At 44.4% G+C, this 22,543-nt stretch overlaps 1 protein-coding gene across 1 annotated transcript in view; it reads left to right on the top strand.

Annotated features, from left to right (window-relative positions):
• Positions 1–1,852: 1,852 nt before the first annotated feature.
• Positions 1,853–22,543, top strand: part of PTK6 (protein tyrosine kinase 6) — a 46,030-nt gene continuing 25,339 nt past the window's right edge. Inside the window, exons 1-3 of the mRNA XM_069751114.1 lie at positions 1,853–2,284; positions 16,868–16,989; positions 19,270–19,433. Of these exons, the coding sequence (XP_069607215.1) occupies positions 2,058–2,284; positions 16,868–16,989; positions 19,270–19,433 (513 nt within the window). The 5' untranslated portion in view covers positions 1,853–2,057. The remainder of the gene's footprint in view (positions 2,285–16,867; positions 16,990–19,269; positions 19,434–22,543) is intronic.

Below are 22,543 nucleotides of genomic sequence, written 5' to 3' on the forward strand. Positions count from 1 at the left end.
GTCTCGGTCTCCTATCACTTCAGAAACACCCACTTCGCATGACCCTGCTGATTAGCCAGACCAATCAAAAAAAACAATCGGAAGCCTAAGTGCCAATAAAACGTATCAATATTTTATTAATCACAACAATACATAAAAACAAGTCTCATAGTAGCCAGTGGAAAATACACGTGACAGAATAATACTGTCTGCATATAGGAATATACCAAGTCAAATAATATATGTACATATGCCTCACAAAGTAGCCACACATATATAAAACGATAGGGAAAGTGGTAATAAATATCCCAAATATATTAAAGATAACCTATCAAAAATGCCCACTCCAAAGATATCACTGCAGAAAGCTGTCAGAGTATATACTAGTATGTTGCTCTATAAACGCATATACATAGATGCTATAAGATCATATACCTAAGTAGGAAAGAATAAGCCTTTATATATACAAAACCAGCTAGAAATGGTGATAAGGAGAGGGCAAATATATGCACAAAAGTCCACTGTATCTACCTATACATAATACTGTTCAAGTGAACAATGAAAAAAGGGTTAACACCATAAAGCATAGTCATAACAAAGTTGCTTATAGGCAAAAAGGAAACCCCATACAGTAGAACAGGACATAAAGCATGTTGCATCACCAGTGCATATAGTGCATATAAGCGGCCAAATAGTAGAAGGAAGGCATATTACCTAAGTACGCAGCTCAGTAAAAGGACCCCGACGCGCGTTTCGCGGTATGCTTCGTCCAGGGGGATAGTCACTATTTGACTGCTTTCTGCAGTGATATCTTTGGAGTGGGCATTTTTGATAGGTTATCTTTAATATATTTGGGATATTTATTACCACTTTCCCTATCGTTTTATATATGTGTGGCTACTTTGTGAGGCATATGTACATACATTATTTGACTTGGTATATTCCTATATGCAGACAGTATTATTCTGTCACATGTATTTTCCACTGGCTACTATGAGACTTGTTTTTATGTATTGTTGTGATTAATAAAATATTGATACGTTTTATTGGCACTTAGGCTTCCTATTGTTTTTTTTTATTGATTTTGCATTCATGGGAGTGCCTTCTTTAGTTAGGCCTATTATTTGGTTAATGATTAGCCAGACCATAGGTCCGCTTCATTGCAGGCTAAACCCTATCTGACCTACCGACAGTTAACGCTCTTTGTTCCTTCACCTTAGCCCCTCCCACTCTGGGCTAGTCCCAAACTTTAACATTAATTGTCTCTAGAAACTACCTGTAGCTGGCAAAACACAACTCCATTACTATTAAGGCATATCACTAAACACATTGCACATCAAAATACATTGAAACAACACATGTGTCTTCAAGGGGGGATGTGGGTAGCACCTCCACCTCCTTACACATGGACCCATGGATTTGCATTGGCGGGTTTGAACTGAGACTCAGAACAAAATCGTCCATGATTTTGTCACTTAGTCTGCAAAAACACATGGACATGTGAATGGCCCCATAGATTATAATAGGTACAAGTTCTATCTGTGAAAAACTGACATCTGAATGAGCCCTTCGCAGGCAGGACCTGCTGGCATAGCTCCTGTTGGCACAAAGTGGGTACAGAGGTTGTCTTTTAAGCATTTCCCAGACACAGAAGTGCCTGAATTCTACTTCTTGGAACTTGATATAAGAAGGCGACTCGTACATTTATATTACTGAATGCTAATCTTATAGGTGATTTGAAAGTCTCATGACTAAGTGCTGATTCTTGGGTTTTCCTTCCTCTTACATAAAAGCAGGTGAACTTGCCTCACTTGTCTCCTCCCATGAGACAGAGGTTCTACTGCTAATAGTAAAAAGCAATGAGGAAGTAAAAGGTAATAATTCCAATGCCCGGACGCCGCAATCACTGCATTGTGACCTGTGATATTTACATATTTCATCCGACCTTCTTTCTTCTGCGGTTCTTAAGCATCCACACCCATCTTATAACAATTCCCGGACCGGAAAATCTTAGCCAGTAAACAGTCTCTTCTGACTTAGGCTGAGTGCATGTGAGGTAGTTGAATCCCCCGTACAGCATGGGCGACCTCAACCAACCGACCAATAGGTATGTAAGTCAATGGGACTTTAAAGCTACTGGCCGTCAGGAGCTGAGCTTCAAAGCTGGAGATCGTTTCCAAGCTCTGGACAGAAGTGGGGACTGGTGGATGGTGGAGAAGCTGAGAGCAGATGGCACCAAGACTGGCGAGAAGGGGTTCGTGCCATATAATTATATGGCAGAAGAAGGAACGGTGGAAGAACAGCCGTAAGTAGTTCAATATTACTTATACATGTAGCATCTTAGAGCAATTGCGCTCGCACTTAGCTTCATACAACGGGGGGAAATTATGAAGATTTGGGGGGTTTTGTTACACACTGTGAGCCAAAATGTGCAACTTTTTGTTATGTTACACTGCTCTTGCCATGTCAGCATCATCTATGCCAAAAAAAGATCTAATACAGACTTATTGATTGCAAATTTTTAAAACTACGTAAAAAAAATGTACAATTCTCACTTTAGCAGGGGGTAGAGTAAAAAGTGGAAAAACAGCTCTGGACGGAGGTGACGCATCTGAAGATGTGCCAAATGGATCAAGCATTGTGCAACACTTTGATAAGTTTAGCATAAATAATAGCAACGTAACCACCAACACAACCCATTATACATTGTAGGAGAGAGTAAATAACCAGACCGCTTCCATTAGATGGAACTGAACTGTGCACCTAAGGCCTCATTCAGATGTCAGTTTTCATGTACAAGTGTTATCAATTTTTTTTGCAACCGTGCCTGTAACAGTCTATGGGGCTGTTCGCATGTCAGATTTTTTCTTCGAACCAAGTGGTCCATGCAAAATTGCAGAAACATGTCTGATATTGATCCGAGTGTCAGCAATGCAGGTCTATGGGTCTGTGAAAAAATTTGATGCCATCCATGTGCTGTCCACTGATGGATAGGAGAAAGTGGAGAAACTTTTTTTTTTGCTTGTTTCCACATATGAGAAAAACTGACAACACTCGGACCTTACTCTGATCAATAATACTGATCCATTTTTCTTGGAAAATACTGACATCTCTGAATGAGCCCCAAGTAATTGGAGCCCTCAGAGGTTTGTTAAACAAATGGAGATAATTTTTGCTTGGGTAAATAAATGGTCATCTTGTGAACTTTGAACGACAATCGTTCAGCTGTTCTAACCAAAGAACAACCCAAACTCCTAATCTACGTTTGTCTATATCCAATAGGTTTCTCTAGCCTTGAGTTTGAGGGTCAAAATGAGACTATTAGGATGTGTGCACACAGATTTATTTTTATTTGAGGTACTCAGAAACTATGAGGTTTTTAGAGGAAACATTTTCAGAAAATGCTACTCTGGGGTATATGCACACGGTGTTTTTAAGGTGAGTTTTCCAAGGCAAAAAAACTGCAAGAAAACATTGGTAGTCATTTTGATGAAGTTTCTTTGCTCTATACTTTCAAATACAGTGCCTTGCGAAAGTATTCAGCTCCCTGGAACTTTTCAACCTTTTCCCACATATCATGCTTCAAACATAAAATATACCAAATGTAAATTTTTGGTGAAGAATCAACAACAAGTGAAACACAATTGTGAAGTTGAATGAAATGTATTGGTTATTTTACATTTTTGTGGAAATTCAAAAACTGAAAAGTGGGGCGTGCAATATTATTTGGCCCTTTTACTTTCAGTGCAGCAAACTTACTCCAGAAGTTCATAGTGGATCTCTGAATGATCCAATGTTGTCCTAAATGCCTAATGATGATAAATATAATCCACCTGTGTGTAATCAAGTCTCCGTATAAATGCACCTGCTCTGTGATAGTCTCAGGGTTATGTTTGAAGCACAGAGAGCATCATGAAGACCAAGAAACACAACAGGCAGGTCCGTGATACTGTTGTGGAGAAGTTTAAAGCTGGATTTGGATACAAAATGATTTGCAAAACTTTAAACATCTCAAGGAGCACTGTGCAAGCGATCATATTGAAATGGAAGGAGTAGCATACTACTGCAAATCTACCAAGACCCGGCCGTCCCTCTAAACTTTCATCTCAAACAAGGAGAAGACTGACCAGAGATGCAGCCAAGAGGCCAATGATCACTCTAGATGAACTGCAGAGATCTACAGCTGAGGTGGGACAGTCTGTCCATAGGACAACAATCAGTCGTACACTGCACAAATCTGGCCTTTATGGAAGAATGGCAAGAAGAAGGCTATTTCTTAAAGATATCCATAAAAAGTGTTGTTTAAAGTTTGCAACAAGCCACCTGGGAGACACACCAAACATGTGGAAGAAGGTGCTCTGGTCATATGAAACCAAAATCAAACTTTTTGGCAACAATGCCAAACGATATGTTTGGTGTAAAGGCAACACAGCTCATCACCCTGAACACACCATCCCCACTGTCAAACATGGTGGTGGCAGCATCATGGTTTGGGCCTGTTTTTCTTCAGCAGGGACAGGGAAGAAGGTTAAAATTGATGGGAAGATGGATGGAGCCAAATACAGGACCATTCTTGAAGAAAACCTACTGGAGTTTGCAAAAGACCTGAGACTGGGATGGAGATTTGTCTTCCAACAAGACAATGATCCCAAACATAAAGCAAAATCTACAATGGAATGGTTCACAAATAAACGTATCCAGGTGTTAGAATGGCCAAGTCAAAGTCCAGACCTCAATCCAATCGAGAATCTGTGGAAAGAGCTGAAAACTGCTGTTCACAAACGATCACCATCAAACCTCACTGAGCTCGAGCTGTTTCCAAGGAAGAATGGGCAAGAATTTCAGTCTCTCGATGTACAAAACTTATAGAGACATACCTCAAGCGACTTGCAGCTGTAATCGCAGCAACAAAGTATTAAGTTAAAGGGGCCGATTAATATTGCACACCTCACTTTTCAGTTTTTGAATTTCCACAAAAATTTTAAAATAACCAATAAATTTCGTTCAACTTCACAATTGTGTTCCAGTTGTTGTTGATTCTTCGACAAAAATTTACATTTGGTATCTTTATGTTTGAAGCATGATATGTGGGAAAAGGTTGAAAAGTTCCAGGGAGCCGAATACTTTCGCAATACACTGTGTATAGGCCCCAATTCATCAAGACCAGCGTGACCAGAAGGTTAGAGATAATGATTCAGGCACGTCTTAAAAATGGCATAAGAGTTATAGTGGAGGAGTTTTTCGTTTCTTGGAGTGTTTTCTGCTTTTTTCATAGCCTTTTGATTGGACAATGCCTACTTGGGAGCAGAGTCCATCAGGAACCAACTAAAAGGAATGACATGCCCTTTTTTTCACCAGTTTTTCAAAATAGAAAAAAATAGGCTCAAGACATTGAATATATGAAAAACGTCTCACAAAGTAAATGAACAGGGAGAGTGTTTTAAGTGTTTTTAAGCTTTTTTTTTTTTGCTTAAGCTCCTCAATTAACTTTGTGGGCACATAAGTTAAGAAGCTCCATACACAACATCTAATTAGACATACCAGGGTAAAGGTCTTCCTAGTTGTCCTGCAATGTTCTAAATGTAAGGAAAAACACCTTCCAGTAATGTTTGATAATCGGCTCCATCATTGGGAGAGGTCATTATTTAGGGCTATAGGTTTCATGACTTCTTTGGTGAACACATGAGCAATTACTCCCAAACAGGGAGTATAGAAATAATAAAGGAGGGTACTCCAAATGTGACAACTCTCTCGGAGCCGGAGTGGAGAGCAGGTTGTGTGAGTGATATGCTGGAAGACAATATTGTGCCACGGCCAGACTCCTCTGGTGTCCAAAGGGTTGGGGAGTTTAAATCCATCTGCTCCGTCCTGATCTTCCCTGACTTCTGCCATCGGGAGATAGTCAAGAGGCCACTACATACATTAGATGAATGTCAGCATCTGCCCAAGTTGGTGGGGTCAGGCCAGTTGACATACAAATAATGAGTATGATTATTCATGCATGTGGAATATTTTAGAAACCTTACGACACCACTATAAGTGCAAAGACAGAGGAGTAGTGGGTCAAACAATGGAAAACCCCATTATCCACCAATTTCTAGAGGATCCACTGCCTTCTTCCACTTTACTCTTCATCCTATCCAATTGTCTTTCCCTGGATTTTTCCAGAATCAGTCTGGTCACACTTTTTCTGATATGATTAAAGGTCTTTCTACCTGAAACGCGTAAGCATTATGGTTTTGTTTTGTTTTTTAATATGTGCACATTCTGCCATTTTTTTATCCTATATGATTAAAGACTAAGTGCTAATTACTTTCTGGAGAACATCTCTTATTGGACCATTGAGAACAATTTTCTGAAGACCATCAATAGGAGCATGATCACTATAGATAGAAAGTCCACAATATTGGAGATGGAATAAAAAGTTGTCTCCTTGTGGCCTTATAACTCCCAGGGGATTTTTAAGGATTGTAGAAGACATAATGGATGGGGCTGGGGGATGAAATATTCAAATTATGCCCAAACCTTAGTAGATTGAGAAGTTGCCTTCAGAGAATATTTTCCCCATCGACAAGGATGTAGCATGAAATTAAACCCAAGTCGACCTTATGGGTCTTTCCCTGCAACCTGAAACCTTTGGTGATGAAGCTATGAGGAAACTCCACCACCAGACAAAGCTCTGGTCAAATGAATCACTTACTGATCCCGTCCTGCTGCGATTGTGATTGCAAATCAGAGAAGATGCTTTCAGATCGCATTATATATTCGTTATCGACCTGATTTAATACTAATTAGTAAATGGGTTGTCCACCCCGGGAACATTTTTTTTACTTTAAATCATGCATTTGTGGCAAAAAAAAATATTTTTTTTCAATTTACTTTCATTAAAAGATTTTCACCATATGGCTGTTACAGACTCTTTGCTTTGCTTTGATGTCATCTGTGGTCGTAAATCAGCTGAGAGGTACTCAGACAGGGCATAAATGAGTTAGAAACTCTAGCATTGGATTCTCAGTTAACTCATTCTACAGCCAACTCATTCTACAGCCAGCAGAAAAGTCCCTTGAAAATAAGCTCTAGTAATCAGTAAGAAGCTTTTCTGGAAGCTGACAGCATGTGTGCAAGTCTCCTACAGCGCCACCGCAGGAGAAATTGGGCATTACGTGACATCAATAAAATGCATTGACATACTGGTTCCTGCTTAGACACAGAGAAGCGCTTTGTGGGTGTTCTCTGCTCTTTGCTCCACCCAATTGTCTAAGGTTGTGAATGACGAATCAGCCTCTATTAATCCAGAATTCCCTAACCAGGTATTAGAAAATGTCTTTTGTAAACCAGAGAAGCCCTTTTAATTATCACCAACCTTGAGAACTTCATGTCTTTTACTAAAATTGTGCTGCAAGGATTTATAATAGATAATAAAAATGGCACAGCTGGGCAAAAGGGCATCATAGATCCCAAAGTTACCCAAAAGTTCTAAAGGTTTCGTAACTATTCAAAATATTGGTCCTGCCCTTATGATTAGGATAAAACTCAGAAGTGTAACTTGAAGCTACTGAGCCCTAACCTAAAATCTGTTATGTGGCTCCCAAATACCGCGTACCATTTATAATACTGGTGTCGTCTTATAAGACCGAGGGGCTTTCTGACCCCATCACATGACACAGCCCAGGTGGTCGCTACGCCCTTGGGACTCATACATTTGAACTGATGAATTTTGCAGCTTCTGTTATAGACACTATTCTGTTATGGGCACCATGGTTGTAGGGGTATTCCCATCACCAAGATCCTATCACATTATTAAGTAGGTGTAATCATAATAATATTAGCAAATACCGTATATACTCGAGTATAAGCCGAGATTTTCAGCCCAAATTTTTGGGCTGAAAGTGCCCCTCTCGGCTTATACTCGAGTCAATGTGGGTGGCAGGGTCGGCGGGTGAGGGGGAGAGGGCGCTGAGGTATACTTACCTAGTCCCAACGATCCTCGCGCTGTCCCTGCCTTCCTCCCCGTCTTCTGTGCTGCAGCTTCTTCCTCTCTTCAGCGGTCACGTGGGACCGCTCATTAGAGATATGAATAAGCGGCTCCACCTCCCATAGGGGCGGAGCCGCCTATTCATTCCTCTAATCGGCGGTGCCGGTGACCGCTGACAGGAAGAGCTGCGGCACCGAAGACCAGGCAGAGGGACAGCGCGAGGATCGCCAGGACTAGGTGAGTATGTCATATTCACCTGTCCTCGTTCCAGCCGCCGGGCGTCGCTCCATCTTCCCGGCCGGCGCCTCCATCTTCCCGACGTCTGCGCTCTGACTGTTCAGGCAGAGGGCGCGATGACGCATATAGTGTGCATGGCGCCCTCTGCCTGATCAGTCAGAGCAGAGACGCCAGGAAGATCGAGACGCCGGGAGCTGCAATCAAGGGAGGTGAGTATGTGTTTTTTTTTTTTTATTGCAGCAGCGGCGGCGGCAGAGATTTCTATGGGGCACAATGAACGGTGCAGGGAGCAGAGCTGTGTATATATGTGGGACATGCAGAGAGCAGAGCTGTGTATATATGTGGGACATGCAGGGAGCAGAGCTGTGTATATATGTGGGACATGCAGAGAGCAGAGCTGTGTATATATGTGGGACATGCAGGGAGCAGAGCTGTGTATATATGTGGGACATGCAGGGAGCAGAGCTGTGTATATATGTGGGACATGCAGGGAGCAGAGCTGTGTATATATGTGGGACATGCAGGGAGCAGAGCTGTGTATATATGTGGGACATGCAGGGAGCAGAGCTGTGTATATATGTGGGACATGCAGGGAGCAGAGCTGTGTATATATGTGGGACATGCAGGGAGCAGAGCTGTGTATATATGTGGGACATGCAGGGAGCAGAGCTGTGTATATATGTGGGACATGCAGGGAGCAGAGCTGTGTATATATGTGGGACATGCAGAGAGCAGAGCTGTGTATATATGTGGGACATGCAGGGAGCAGAGCTGTGTATATATGTGGGACATGCAGGAAGCAGAGCTGTGTATATATGTGGGACATGCAGGGAGCAGAGCTGTGTATATATGTGGGACATGCAGGGAGCAGAGCTGTGTATATATGTGGGACATGCAGGGAGCAGAGCTGTGTATATATGTGGGACATGCAGAGAGCAGAGCTGTGTATATATGTGGGACATGCAGGGAGCAGAGCTGTGTATATATGTGGGACATGCAGGGAGCAGAGCTGTGTATATATGTGGGACATGCAGGGAGCAGAGCTGTGTATATATGTGGGACATGCAGGGAGCAGAGCTGTGTATATATGTGGGACATGCAGGGAGCAGAGCTGTGTATATATGTGGGACATGCAGGAAGCAGAGCTGTGTATATATGTGGGACATGCAGGGAGCAGAGCTGTGTATATATGTGGGACATGCAGGGAGCAGAGCTGTGTATATATGTGGGACATGCAGGGAGCAGAGCTGTGTATATATGTGGGACATGCAGGGAGCAGAGCTGTGTATATATGTGGGACATGCAGGGAGCAGAGCTGTGTATATATGTGGGACATGCAGAGAGCAGAGCTGTGTATATATGTGGGACATGCAGGGAGCAGAGCTGTGTATATATGTGGGACATGCAGGGAGCAGAGCTGTGTATATATGTGGGACATGCAGGGAGCAGAGCTGTGTATATATGTGGGACATGCAGGGAGCAGAGCTGTGTATATATGTGGGACATGCAGGGAGCAGAGCTGTGTATATATGTGGGACATGCAGGAAGCAGAGCTGTGTATATATGTGGGACATGCAGGGAGCAGAGCTGTGTATATATGTGGGACATGCAGGGAGCAGAGCTGTGTATATATGTGGGACATGCAGAGAGCAGAGCTGTGTATATATGTGGGACATGCAGGGAGCAGAGCTGTGTATATATGTGGGACATGCAGGCGGCAGAGCTGTGTATATATGTGGGACATGCAGGGAGCAGAGCTGTGTATATATGTAGGACATGCAGGGAGCAGAGCTGTGTATATATGTGGGACATGCAGGAAGCAGAGCTGTGTATATATGTGGGACATGCAGAGAGCAGAGCTGTGTATATATGTGGGACATGCAGGGAGCAGAGCTGTGTATATATGTGGGACATGCAGGGAGCAGAGCTGTGTATATATGTGGGACATGCAGGGAGCAGAGCTGTGTATATATGTGGGACATGCAGGGAGCAGAGCTGTGTATATATGTGGGACATGCAGGGAGCAGAGCTGTGTATATATGTGGGACATGCAGGGAGCAGAGCTGTGTATATATGTGGGACATGCAGGGAGCAGAGCTGTGTATATATGTGGGACATGCAGGGAGCAGAGCTGTGTATATATGTGGGACATGCAGGGAGCAGAGCTGTGTATATATGTGGGACATGCAGGGAGCAGAGCTGTGTATATATGTGGGACATGCAGGGAGCAGAGCTGTGTATATATGTGGGACATGCAGGGAGCAGAGCTGTGTATATATGTGGGACATGCAGGGAGCAGAGCTGTGTATATATGTGGGACATGCAGGCGGCAGAGCTGTGTATATATGTGGGACATGCAGGCGGCAGAGCTGTGTATATATGTGGGACATGCAGGGAGCAGAGCTGTGTATATATGTGGGACATGCAGGGAGCAGAGCTGTGTATATATGTGGGACATGCAGGGAGCAGAGCTGTGTATATATGAGGGACATGCAGGCGGCAGAGCTGTGTATATATGTGAGACATGCAGGCGGCAGAGCTGTGTATATATGTGGGACATGCAGGGACCATATGGCACCGTATATGGCACAGCAATGGGGCACAATGAACGGTGCAGAGCACCGTATATGGCACAGCAATGGGGCACAATGAACGGTGCAGAGCACCGTATATGGCACAGCAATGGGGCACAATGAACGGTGCAGAGCACCGTATATGGCACAGCAATGGGGCACAATGAACGGTGCAGAGCACCGTATATGGGCACAGCAATGGGGCACAATGAACGGTGCAGAGCACTATATGGGGCACAGCTATGGGGAAATAGTGATCTATTTTTATTTTTGAAATTCACCGGTAAATGCTGCATTTCCACCCTAGGCTTATACTCGAGTCAATAAGTTTTCCCAGTTTTTTGTGGCAAAATTAGGGGGGTCGGCTTATACTCGGGTCGGCTTATACTCGAGTATATACGGTACTTCCAATTAGAAATGTAGTATAGTTCTTCTGATTCACTATGTCTCTTACCCTATGTGTAGGGCATTGCAGTAGCTTAGATATCCATGGTTATCCACTCATATAGTGACACTTAGTTGTTAGTGGTCGTAAACATGGATATCTAAGCTACTGTAATGCCCTTCACATAGGGTAAGCAACTTGGCTTATCAGAAGAACTATACTACATTTCTAATTGGAAGTATTTGCTAATATTATTATTGCTACACCCATTACATATTGAGATAGGATCTTAGATATGAAAATACCCCTGTAAGCTTTCCTTATAATGGGACAGCTCAGGGCATCTGATTTAAGGACATTTTGTAACCTAAAACGGAGTCTCTCATCCGCAAAACTCCAATTAAACTGCTAGTACAGTCAAACAGGGGACTTAGACCTCTATAAAAAAAAATCTTGCCTGTACGACAGATTTTACTTCTTTTGCTGTCTAGAAAAACTGGTTATTTAATATGTAAATCAGGGCTCCTTGGCACTACCTTGTCGGAGGCATGTGCTCAGTTCACCATTTTGCCCCCTCATTTAGCATGGAGTGTGTCTCCTCTGAGCTTGATGGACAGGCTCGCTTGTCCAGAATGAGTGCTCCTCGGTCTAGAGCTCAGCGGCGCTCATGTAGTGTGAGTGCACGCTCCTCCGTGTTCTTCTTCCTCACCCCAGACTGTTCACTACACTGATACACCCGTGAGCTGAGCGGCCTCTACAGAAGAATTTCTAGGGAATTTCTGGCTGACTAAACATATGTATTTTGCTCTTTGCTCGCTTATCTCAGTTTACAGGTCACATTGGTTCAGTGCCGGCAGTTTTATAGCTCTGTTATTAATATTAGTCAAAGTCACTTCTTCCTCCAGTGACCACAAAGACATGGTTCCTCCATAACAACCAATCTCTTTCAGGTTCCTGGCTTGTCTCAGTCCATCTTGTTGCCATGGCCTCATAAAACCCATTCATACAAAGAAAACACAAACACTAAAGTTTTTTGGATAAAAATGGCCGTGTAGTTTATTCAGGGTTACATAAGTTAAATAAATAAATACCAATAAATAAATACTTCAATTAAAACTCAATTTCCATATTACTCCAATAAACCAATCCACCCATACATGGGTGGTTTTCCCACCAGGCCAAGGCTCAGCGAGCCAAGGCCCCCCCAAAACCACACAGCCATTTTTCAATTATTGACTGTAAGTCAAGGTTAAAAATATCCAACCCAATATCCGATAAATGAACTAAATCAGGCCTATAAAGGCCTGGTAAAAAACCTTGCCTAAAAGAGAAACCTGAAATTAAAGGAAAGAATTTCTCCATAGCTTTGTTGACTCTCCTCCGAATTTTATCAAGAAAAGAAAGATGATTGCTATGCCATAATAATCTGGGGATGATCTCGGAAAAAAAAAAGAACAAAGGGGCAAAATTTGCCTAATACTAATAAAATCCGATCTCATGGATGCTAACAAGTCAAGAGTCCTGATTTTACCGAGATCATTCCCAGACACATGAAAAATGATCAAATCAGGAGAAGGATACTTAATCAACCATTTTTTAACTTGCTCTACCACTGAAAACCATTTTAAACCTCAAACTCCAAACCATCAAACTTGAATATTGGAAGGATTAAAAGATAAGTTCTCTGTGTAAACTCGCTGACTAGCCCTCTTCTGGGCCCAGAAGACAAAAGAATGTCCCACTATCCAGATTACTAACGGACCTAAAAGAAAACCAAAATTAATAATCATAGAGATCATGTCTAATATACAGTTTGAACCTCTTGGAATTCCATCTACCCATCTCCTTTATTCCAGACTCAGAAATTCCGGCCCTAGCGGCCTCAGTGGCCGCTCCAATTCTAAAAGAATGGGAAGTAATTTTAAGATGCTTCAGATTCAAAAAATTCAGACATTTTGTTTAGAACAGAATTAAATTGAAATACTGTGACCGGTGATAGATCCCTATGAATAAATAATGGGCCATCAATTAAAGGTCTAGTTTTAATCCAATTAGACATCAAATTCACAGGGCAAATGGACGGATCAGAGGCAGAGTGAATTTTCAACCTAGCACCTCTACCTAACTGATCCGTCTTAGATTTTCTAATAAAAAGAGTTAAAAAGGCTTCGTGAATTTGAACATCTAATAACATGAGCCCTGAGGGTTCAGTTCTTTTGGCAGAAACTACCTCGCCAATGCGAAGCGCACCAAAAAAGGACAGAGAAAAAATCGCGCTGAATAAAAGGGCCTCATTAGAATTTACACAAACGTAAGTGAGGCTAGAGCATAAATCCTTGAGTAGAGCCAAAGATATAGGCCTTCTAGCATCAGGTATAAAATTGGACTTTTTGAGGCCCTTCAAAAACTGTTTGACTGCAAAGAAACTTGTTAATGGAATGTTGCCAGAAGTTTGAGGAAAAAAGAAACCCCATCAAGGCATTTAGCTATAGCTGAATATGACAAACCCATTTGAGCCATGTCAGCAGCAAATTTCAATGCTGCTGTTGAGTTAGGAACCAATGGGTCATAACAATTCGAATTGCAAAAATTATTCCATTTACGCCATGCGGCTGAATAGTCAGCCCATGATCTCACAGATAACGAATTTTTAATAAAATGTGGTATTAAATTGTAATCACGTCCCATATTGCAGGGGATAAGAAGGTTGCTTCCGGGTCCGCCCTGGGAACCTGCAGAAAAAAATGTGACCACTGACGATTAAGCAAAGAGTCCGTCAAGCCTAACAATTTACTCTGACCTAGATTAGCCTTCAGCCATATATTAAATTTAAGACATACGAACACCAATTGTCTCAAGATCTTAGCTACAACAGTATTTTTTGAAGACAACGTATTAATGGCAAAAACTACCGCTTGGTTAGAGGAAAAAAATAAAATTCTAGAGTTCTGCATTAGCGACCCCCAAATGTAAATTCCAGCAAAAATAGAAAAAATCTCAAGGAGAGCTGAATTGCAAACCAAACGCTCAGATACCCAACATGAAGGCCATTGGAAAAAGGTCCAATGAGAAATACAAAAAATGCTACCGCCGAGCCGCTTGTCAAAAGAAAAAACCAACGGAAAAGAATCAGCTGCTACAAAGGATGACTGCCACAAAGATCTGCCATTATACTCCGATAGAAAGGTGAGCCATAATCTAGCATCCTCTTTGAGATCAGAATGAATCCTGATATGACAATGAGGTGAAGATACGCCTTTGGTGGCATCATATAAACTTCTGCAAAAAACTCGACCAATGGGGATAACTCGAACTGCAAAATTCAATAATCCAAGCAAAGACTGAAGCTCTTTAAGCGTCACCTTCTCTTTTGACAAAAATTTAGACAAAGCAACGCGAAGTTTCAAAACTTTTTCAATAGGAAGACGAGACTCCATTTTTTGGGAATCCAAAGTGATTCCCAAAAATTCAATTGTTCTGGAAGGACCTACTGTCTTTTCGTGAGCAATAGGAACCCCAAAGAAATCGCACATTTGAATAAATTTGTTAAGGGCACTTCAATAACCAATCAAAACAGTTAAAATTGGGCGCCAGGCAGACCAGAAGAAACTGAATAAAACCAGTTTCTCCTCACCTCATCTGACTGACCTGACCTCTAAATGACCCATAGAAAAATTGTCATATTAAAACCTATAGGGTCCATGAGGCCATGAGACCCCCGCTGTATTTCTTCTGGGTTCACGCGGGGGGGCTAACATTCTTTCTCTTTTGTTGGCCCAATTGCTCTTCCTCGTCCTTTGTTGTCTTCCCTGATGAGTGGAGTATTCTCATAATGCATCCAACCTACTATAAAGTCTCATTTCGGTCATGTCTGAAGGTAACACCAGTGGTGGAAAGAGTGTTCTTCAATGCAGTTTGGTAACAAAGACCCTGTCTAGGATCTAGTTGTTTGGATTTCCAACCAGGACCAGAATCGAAATCTACATCTGGGGGATCCTTGGGTAACTTCTCACCATATAGGATTGTATAGAGTATTAGCACCATCACAACAGTGTACTCCATGGTCTTGGTGGAGATGGTTGGTGAGGTCTCCAGACGGAGGAGGCAATTTTCTCTTTTGTCCCCAGTACGTTCATGTGCCTCCCACAGGCAGGGCTTAGACACATTAGCTTTGTCTACATTTTCCCATAGGGTAGAGTCCATACGATGATTTTCAGATCTGGTTTCCTTCATTATAGCCCTTGATTACAGTTGAGTCGCCCGTCAGGGCAGTGGGGTACTCGGTACCGGGTCCTGTCACAATTAAAGGGGTGGTCACGGTGGCAGCGACCCGGTCCGTGGCCCTGATCGCCCAAGTAAAAGGGACGGTCTATAAAGGGGTTGTGGTAATAAGGAAAGTTCATGACGCCACCTGTGGTTCTCGGTCAGAGGTGATTGACGCTGCTTAAAGGGTTCCTCTGGGGGCGATGGTGCTGCAGCAAAGATGGTGTCGCTTCCCACAGATGAAGCGGTGTCCCCAGGGCTCCCGGTGTATTTAGCAGGGATGGTGAATGCCGCAAATAATTGGAGGACACAGGGTTGCAGTCTATACCTGGTTTACTGGTGTTAAGCAGCCTCAGTCCAGGGTACCAGCAACAGGTATAGATAATAATAATAATAATTTTTATTTATATAGCGCCAACATATTCCGCAGCGCAGAAGTCCAGGCAGCCTGAAGACAAGTGGAAATCCCCTTGACGGTCAGTTTGGGAGCCTTCCACTATGCGCTGGTCTGTGGTCCCTTGCTGCCTGTAGCTCTCTAACAAGGCCCTCTTTCTTCCCCTGTCCAGGGACAGTATCTGCACGGTAGGCAACTTGAGCAGTCTCTTTGGGGTCTCTGTTCACGGTGACTCTGGACTCTGATTGCTACTGTACCTCAGGTGTTATGTGGGCAAGTCCCTTTTAGTTTCCTCCCCTCTGGATCTGCCATGGGACCTGTAGTTCCTCACGACCTCGGGCTCCCGGTGCCCGGTTTTTGCGCTCAGCTTAGAGAGGCCCAGTAGCTGTCCTCCTCTAGCTCCTATGTCCTTCGGTCTGCTACCAACTGTCAACTGTAACTGCTTAGCAACTGACTCCTCCTCCCAACCAGAGGGAGCAGCTCCCCTCAAGTCGTGTGTAGAGCTCCCCCTTCTGGCATGGAGTCAGAATGTGTTGCATGTAAAGTTACCTGCCAAAGGGATCCCTCCTGTCTCCAGGCATGGCATTACCCTCCCCGAGAGGAAGGCAATACCACTGTGGTACCTGAACTCCTGGGGTGCCACACTATCATGTGATGGGGCTGATTACTTCACTGTAACGGGAGACTATTGTGACAAAACTAAGCATATTATTCAGATGGTGTATATATTGGATAAAGCAGGTATATGCAGCTGGGTTTCAGGATGTGAGATATAACGTAAACCAGGTGTGAACGAATTATAAGAATTCTTTCTGCTCTTAGAAACTTCTGAAGAAACATTTGTCAGACGCACTCCGGACCAGTTTTTGCATTGGCACCCAGGAGCTGCAAGTTTGACCTCTCTCTAATTATGCATTGTGATCATGTTTGTACAATGATAAACTGACCCTAGATGGCGCTCTTGCACAGTGTAAGGATCCTACGCGGTGTGATGTCATCATATATTGTAACATGACATCACCAGGTCCCAGAATCAACTTCTAACTCTACTGTCCCCACAGATGGTTTTTTGGAGACCTGTCGAGGACTGAGGCTGTTTCTCTCCTTAAGAAAGAAGGAAATACAATTGGGTCCTTCCTGGTTCGTATTAGTGACAAGCAAGGCTTCTCGTATGCTCTATCAGGTAAATCAACCTTTGAAATGTTGGATGTTTCTAGCATTATAGCGTGAGAGTGGCTGTCAATCATCTTTTCTAGAATCTTTAATGGCAAATATATTTATATACATTATACATTACTCACCCTGTACTGATTCTGAGTTACTGCCTGTATTATACTCCAGAGCTGCACTCACTATTCTGCTGATGGAGTCACTGTGTACATACATTACATTACTTATCCTGTACTGATCCTGAGTTACATCCTGTATTATACTCCAGAGCTGCACTCACTATTCTGCTGGTGGAGTCACTGTATACGTACATTACATTACTTATCCTGTACTGATCCTGAGTTACATCCTGTATTATACTCCAGAGCTGCACTCACTATTCTGCTGGCGGAGTCACTGTGTACATACATACATTACTTATCCTGCACTGATCCTGAGTTACCTCCTGTCTTATACTCCAGAGCTGCACTCACTATTCTGCTGGTGGAGTCACTGTGTACATACATTACATTACTTATCCTGTACTGATCCTGAGTTACATCCTGTATTATACTCCAGAGCTGCACTCACTATTCTGCTGGTGGAGTCACTGTGTACATACATTACATTACTTATCCTGTACTGATCCTGAGTTACATCCTGTATTATACTCCAGAGCTGCACTCACTATTCTGCTGGCGTTAGAGCTGAAATCTTCCAGCATTTTCTACTTATTGCACTTATGGCTTATGGATCACCCCCACATAAGGGCAATGGGGTACTCGATACCAGGTCCCACAGTTCCCTCAGCGAGGATGTCACGGTGGCCCGACCCGGACCGTGGCCCTATGAGGGGCGCCCAATAAAAGGCAGAGTTTGTAGATAATGGTAGTGTTCGCGACGCCACCTGTGGTATTCGGTCAGGGTGACCGACGCTGCTCAGGGGTCCGCTGGAGTTGATGGAATGGCAGCTAGATGGTATACCTTCCCACAGGTGAAGTATATCCCCAGGGCTTCCCAAAAGTGTAGATGGTGTATGGTGCAAGGCGCGGTGAATAACGAGGACACAATGGGTGCAGTCTTTTTACCTTCACTGAAGGCTTCAGCATCCACAGTCCAGGGTGCCGGATGAGGGTAGGCAGAGTCCGGCCGGTCTGATGGCAATTCCAGAGTCCCCTTATCCAGGTGGAAATCAGTAGCCTTTCCCTTGCGAACAGTAGCGTAGTAGGTCCCTACTTGCATTAGCTACCATAAGGTCCTCACTGTTGTTACTTCTCTCTCTCTGTCCGCCAGATGGATAGAACATACCCATATGACGGTGGTGGCCTGAGGCTATTTTATAGGGACCCTAGTGTCGCCCCTCCTCCGCGTTGCCACCTTGTCTGCTTAGGTGTTTAGGTCGGACAGCCAACTTGGAATCGACTGCCCTGCCGGTCTCTGAAGTAAAGCGTAGAGTCTATTACTCCCTCGGTGTTCCGGCCACCGGATCTGCGCTTCAGATGGAGGCAGCCTGCTTCTAGCTGGTTTCCCACTGATGTTTCACTCCTGTTGCTATGACTTCTGTGCTCACTCACTACGGCACACTTCCTTTCTTGTCCTCTCTTAAGAGGCTGCCGCATGGGTTGCAGGCGCAGCTCCGTGTCCTTCTTTCCTACTGAGCCGCTGATGTTCTTTCCTTTTTCCTCTGTCTGCCTGACAGGAATTCCCTTGGCCGAGCCCAGTCTGCTTCTCTCCCTCTCCTTCTTCTTCCGATTCTCACTGACTATCTCCATCTCCCTCCAGTCAGCTTCTGTCTGACTTCCTAACCAACCCACCAGTTTTACCCTTTGTGAGGAGTGGCCCAGTACATAGAACCCTTAGCTCCCCCTGGTGGACCGGCGTGTGAAGTGTGTGTGTGGCTGTGATACCTGGCAGGGTGAACTCCTTTGGTGCCATCAGACGTAACATCACTCCCCCTGGTGGAAGAACGACATTACTGAAACGAACAGGACTCTGGGGCGCTGCACTTACATTTTGGGAAGTGTCACCTTTACACCAGATACTGTGCACTCATCTGATACAGGAAGACATAATTACCCTCCGAATTATAGGACCCAGACTAGAACTGTTAGGAGCTTATATAGTAACAGTATTGCTGATTTTATTGAAACTCATCAGAATTGTGAATGCAGCTCTGGAGTAACATAGACGCTATAATATAGGATCCGTACAAATGATGTATTGTATGCTCACACTGAGTCAGTTTTTTGCACGAAAATCTTTCAGCATCCCCAATGTAATGTACATAAAGTAACTGGGAATCTTTGCGTTCCAGCGCGGGATCAGAACTCTGTAAGACACTTCAAGATCCTCCAGGACGAGCAGGGGGACTATCACGTGAACTCCTCCAGCTTCTTTCCAGATTTGAATAAGCTAGTAGAATACTACAAAGAGAAGTCAATAGCAAAGGGTCTGCTGCTGACATCCCCCTGTCTGAAGGTGAGTGGCCAGGAGGTGGCGCAATATTTTGTATGATCTTTAATATGGGTATTTACTACATGTCAGCAATTGGGGCCGGCTATGTGCTGCTGCGAGGGTCTTACGCTGGGGCCACTGTATCCTGGGAACTCAATACTGAAACAGGTCAACCCCTGAAGAATGAGAACATGAACTGTAACCCAAGAGAGCGGGCTAACTGGCCCCTTATTAGAGACGCCGGTCCTGCCACCATTAGAGATTCGCTAAGAAGGAATTTAGACAACAAGAGACTTTACCATTTACCCCTTCATTATTCTGGACCACCAGGGACTTCACCATCTACCCCTTCATTATTCTGGACCACCAGGGACTTATCCATCTACCCCTTCATTATTCTGGACCACCAGGTACTTATCCATCTACCCCTTCATTATTCTGGACCACCAGGGACTTCACCATCTACCCCTTCATTATTTTGGACCACCAGGGACTTAACCATCTACCCCTTAATAAATAATAGGGCAGCACGGTGGCTTAGTGGTTAGCACTGCAGCCTTGCAGCACTGGGGTCCTGGGTTCGAATCCCACCCAGGACAACATCTGCAAAGAGTTTGTATGTTCTCTCCGTGTTTGCGTGGGTTTCCTCCGGGCACTCCGGTTTCCTCCCACGTTCCAAAGACATACTGATAGGGAATTTAGATTGTGTGCCCCATTGGGGACAGTGATGATAATGTCTGTAAAGCGCTGCGGAATATAAAAATAAAGATTATTATTATTATAATAGTAGTAATAATAAGGATTGGCGCAGCGCGGGAGAAGTCTTGGAGTCGGGAGTGGGAGGTATGGATTAGTGCAGAGGTTAGTCGAAAGTAATTTGCAGAGCGCAGCAGTTGGTTAGGCCGATAGAAATGAGGGAGGAGATGTAAGGGGGTGCCGCACTGTGGAGAGCTTTGTGGGTGAGAACAAGTACTTTGAATTGGATTCTATAATGAATGGGCAGCCAGTGTAATGACTGGCGAAGAGCGGACGCGTCCGAGTAGTCATTAGCCAGATGGACGACCCTGGCTGCTGCATTAAGGATAGACTGGAGAGGGGAAAGTCGCGTGAGGGGGAGGCCAATTAATAGAGCATTGTAGTAGTCCAGACGGGAGTGGATCAGGGTGACAGTGAGGGTTTTTGTTGTTTCTATAGTGAGAAAAGGGCGGATTCTAGAGATGTTCTTTAGGTGTAAACGGCACGAGCGGGCAAGAGATTGTATATGGAAGGTGAAAGAGAGATCGGAGTCAAACATAACAACCAGACAGCGCGCCTGCTGCTGGGGTGTTATTATGGTGCCACCCACAGAGAGGGAAATGTCAGATTTAGGGAGGTTAGTAGATGGCAGAAGAAGTTCAGTTTTGGAGAGGTTGAGTTTCAGATAGAGAGCGGACATGATGTTGGAGACTGCAGACAGACAGTCAGTGACATTCTGTAGTACAGCGGGGGTAAGGTCAGGGGATGACGTGTATAGTTGTGTGTCATCAGCATAAAGATGGTACTGAAAGCCAAATCTGCTGATGGTCTGTCCAATTGGGGCCGTGTAGAGGGAGAAGAGAAGTGGGCCAAGGACTGAGCCCTGAGGTACCCCGTCAGTGAGAGGAAGAGGAGATGAAGTGGAGCCAGAGAAAAGAACAGAAGGAGCGGTCAGAAAGATAGGAGGAGAACCAGGAGAGAGCAATGTCCTTAATGCCTAGTGACTGGAGCCTAGAGAGTAGGAGAGGGTGGTCAACAGTGTCGAAAGCTGCAGAAAGATCGAGAAGAATGAGCAGAGAGTGGTCACCGTTACATTTTGCTGTCAGAAGGTCATTGGTCACCTTGATGAGTGCAGTTTCTGTCGAATGTAGGGGGCGGAAACCAGACTGTGAAGGGTCTAGGAGGGAGTGAGTGGAGAGGTAACGGGTAAGGCGGGAGTATATCAGGTGCTCCAAGAGTTTTGAGATGAAGGGGAGATTGGAGACCGGTCTGTAGTTGTTTGTGCAGGATGGGTCGAGAGCGGGTTTCTTTAGTAATGGAGTAATGATAGAGTGTTTGAAGGAGGAGGGGAAAATGCCAGAGGAGGGGGGGAGATTAAAGATTGTAGTTAGGTGAGTTGTAACGACTGGAGAGACTGGAGGAGATGTGAGGGAATGGGGTCGGTGGTGCATGTAGTCGGACGAGAAGAGGAGAGGAGCCTGGAGACTTCTTCTTCTGTGATGGGATCGAATGTGGAGGGTGAGCCAGGGGAAGTGCAGGGACAGATGGGAGTCACTGAACTTGGTGATTGGGAGTGGATTTGCTGACGGATATTGTCTATTTTCTCTATAAAGAGGGAGGCCAGGTCATCAGCACAAATGTCTGTGATAGGGCTTGTACTTTTGGCCTGAGGAGGGAGTGAAAGGTGTCAAAAAGTTTCTTGGGGTTGTTGGATAGTGAGGAGATCAGGGTGGTGAAGTAGGTCTGTTTGGCAAAGTGAAGAGCAGAGTTATAGGTCCTTAACATAAATTTGAAGTGTATGAAGTCTTCTGGCGTGCGTGTTTTCCTCCATAAGCGTTCAGCACACCTAGAGCATCGCTGGAGAAATCGGGTTTGCGATGTGAGCCAGGGCTGTTTCACTCTGTGTTTGGAGGTTCTGAGGGTGAGGGGATTTCTGAATGTGTGGTAGGTAGGAGAGTGCTGGGGTGGGCGAGGAATTGTGAGTGTGAAGGATAGAATGTTGTGGTCAGAGAGGGGAAGCGGTGAGTTATCTAGGTAGGAGATTGAGCAGAGCCGGGCGAAGACCAGGTCCAGGGTGTTACCGTCTTTGTGTGTTTCAGAGGTTGAGAGCTGTGAGAGGCCTAGAGAAGTGGTTAGTGATAGAAGCTGGGATGCAGATGTGGAAGTGGGGCTGTTAGTGGGGATGTTGAAGTCTCCCAGGATAATGGTTGGTAGTTCTGAGGACATGAAGTGCGACAGCCAGGCAGAGAAATGGTCCAGGAAGTGGGTGGGTGAGCCTGGGGGCCGACATATGACCGCTACTCTGAGGGAGAGGGGAAGAAAGAGCCTGATGATGTGGACCTCAAAAGAAGGGAATGAGAGTGATGGAACTGGGGGGATGATCTGGAAGGTGCATTGTG

This window comes from Ranitomeya imitator, chromosome 2, assembly GCF_032444005.1.
Source record: "Ranitomeya imitator isolate aRanImi1 chromosome 2, aRanImi1.pri, whole genome shotgun sequence".
Taxonomy (NCBI): Eukaryota; Metazoa; Chordata; class Amphibia; order Anura; family Dendrobatidae; genus Ranitomeya; species Ranitomeya imitator.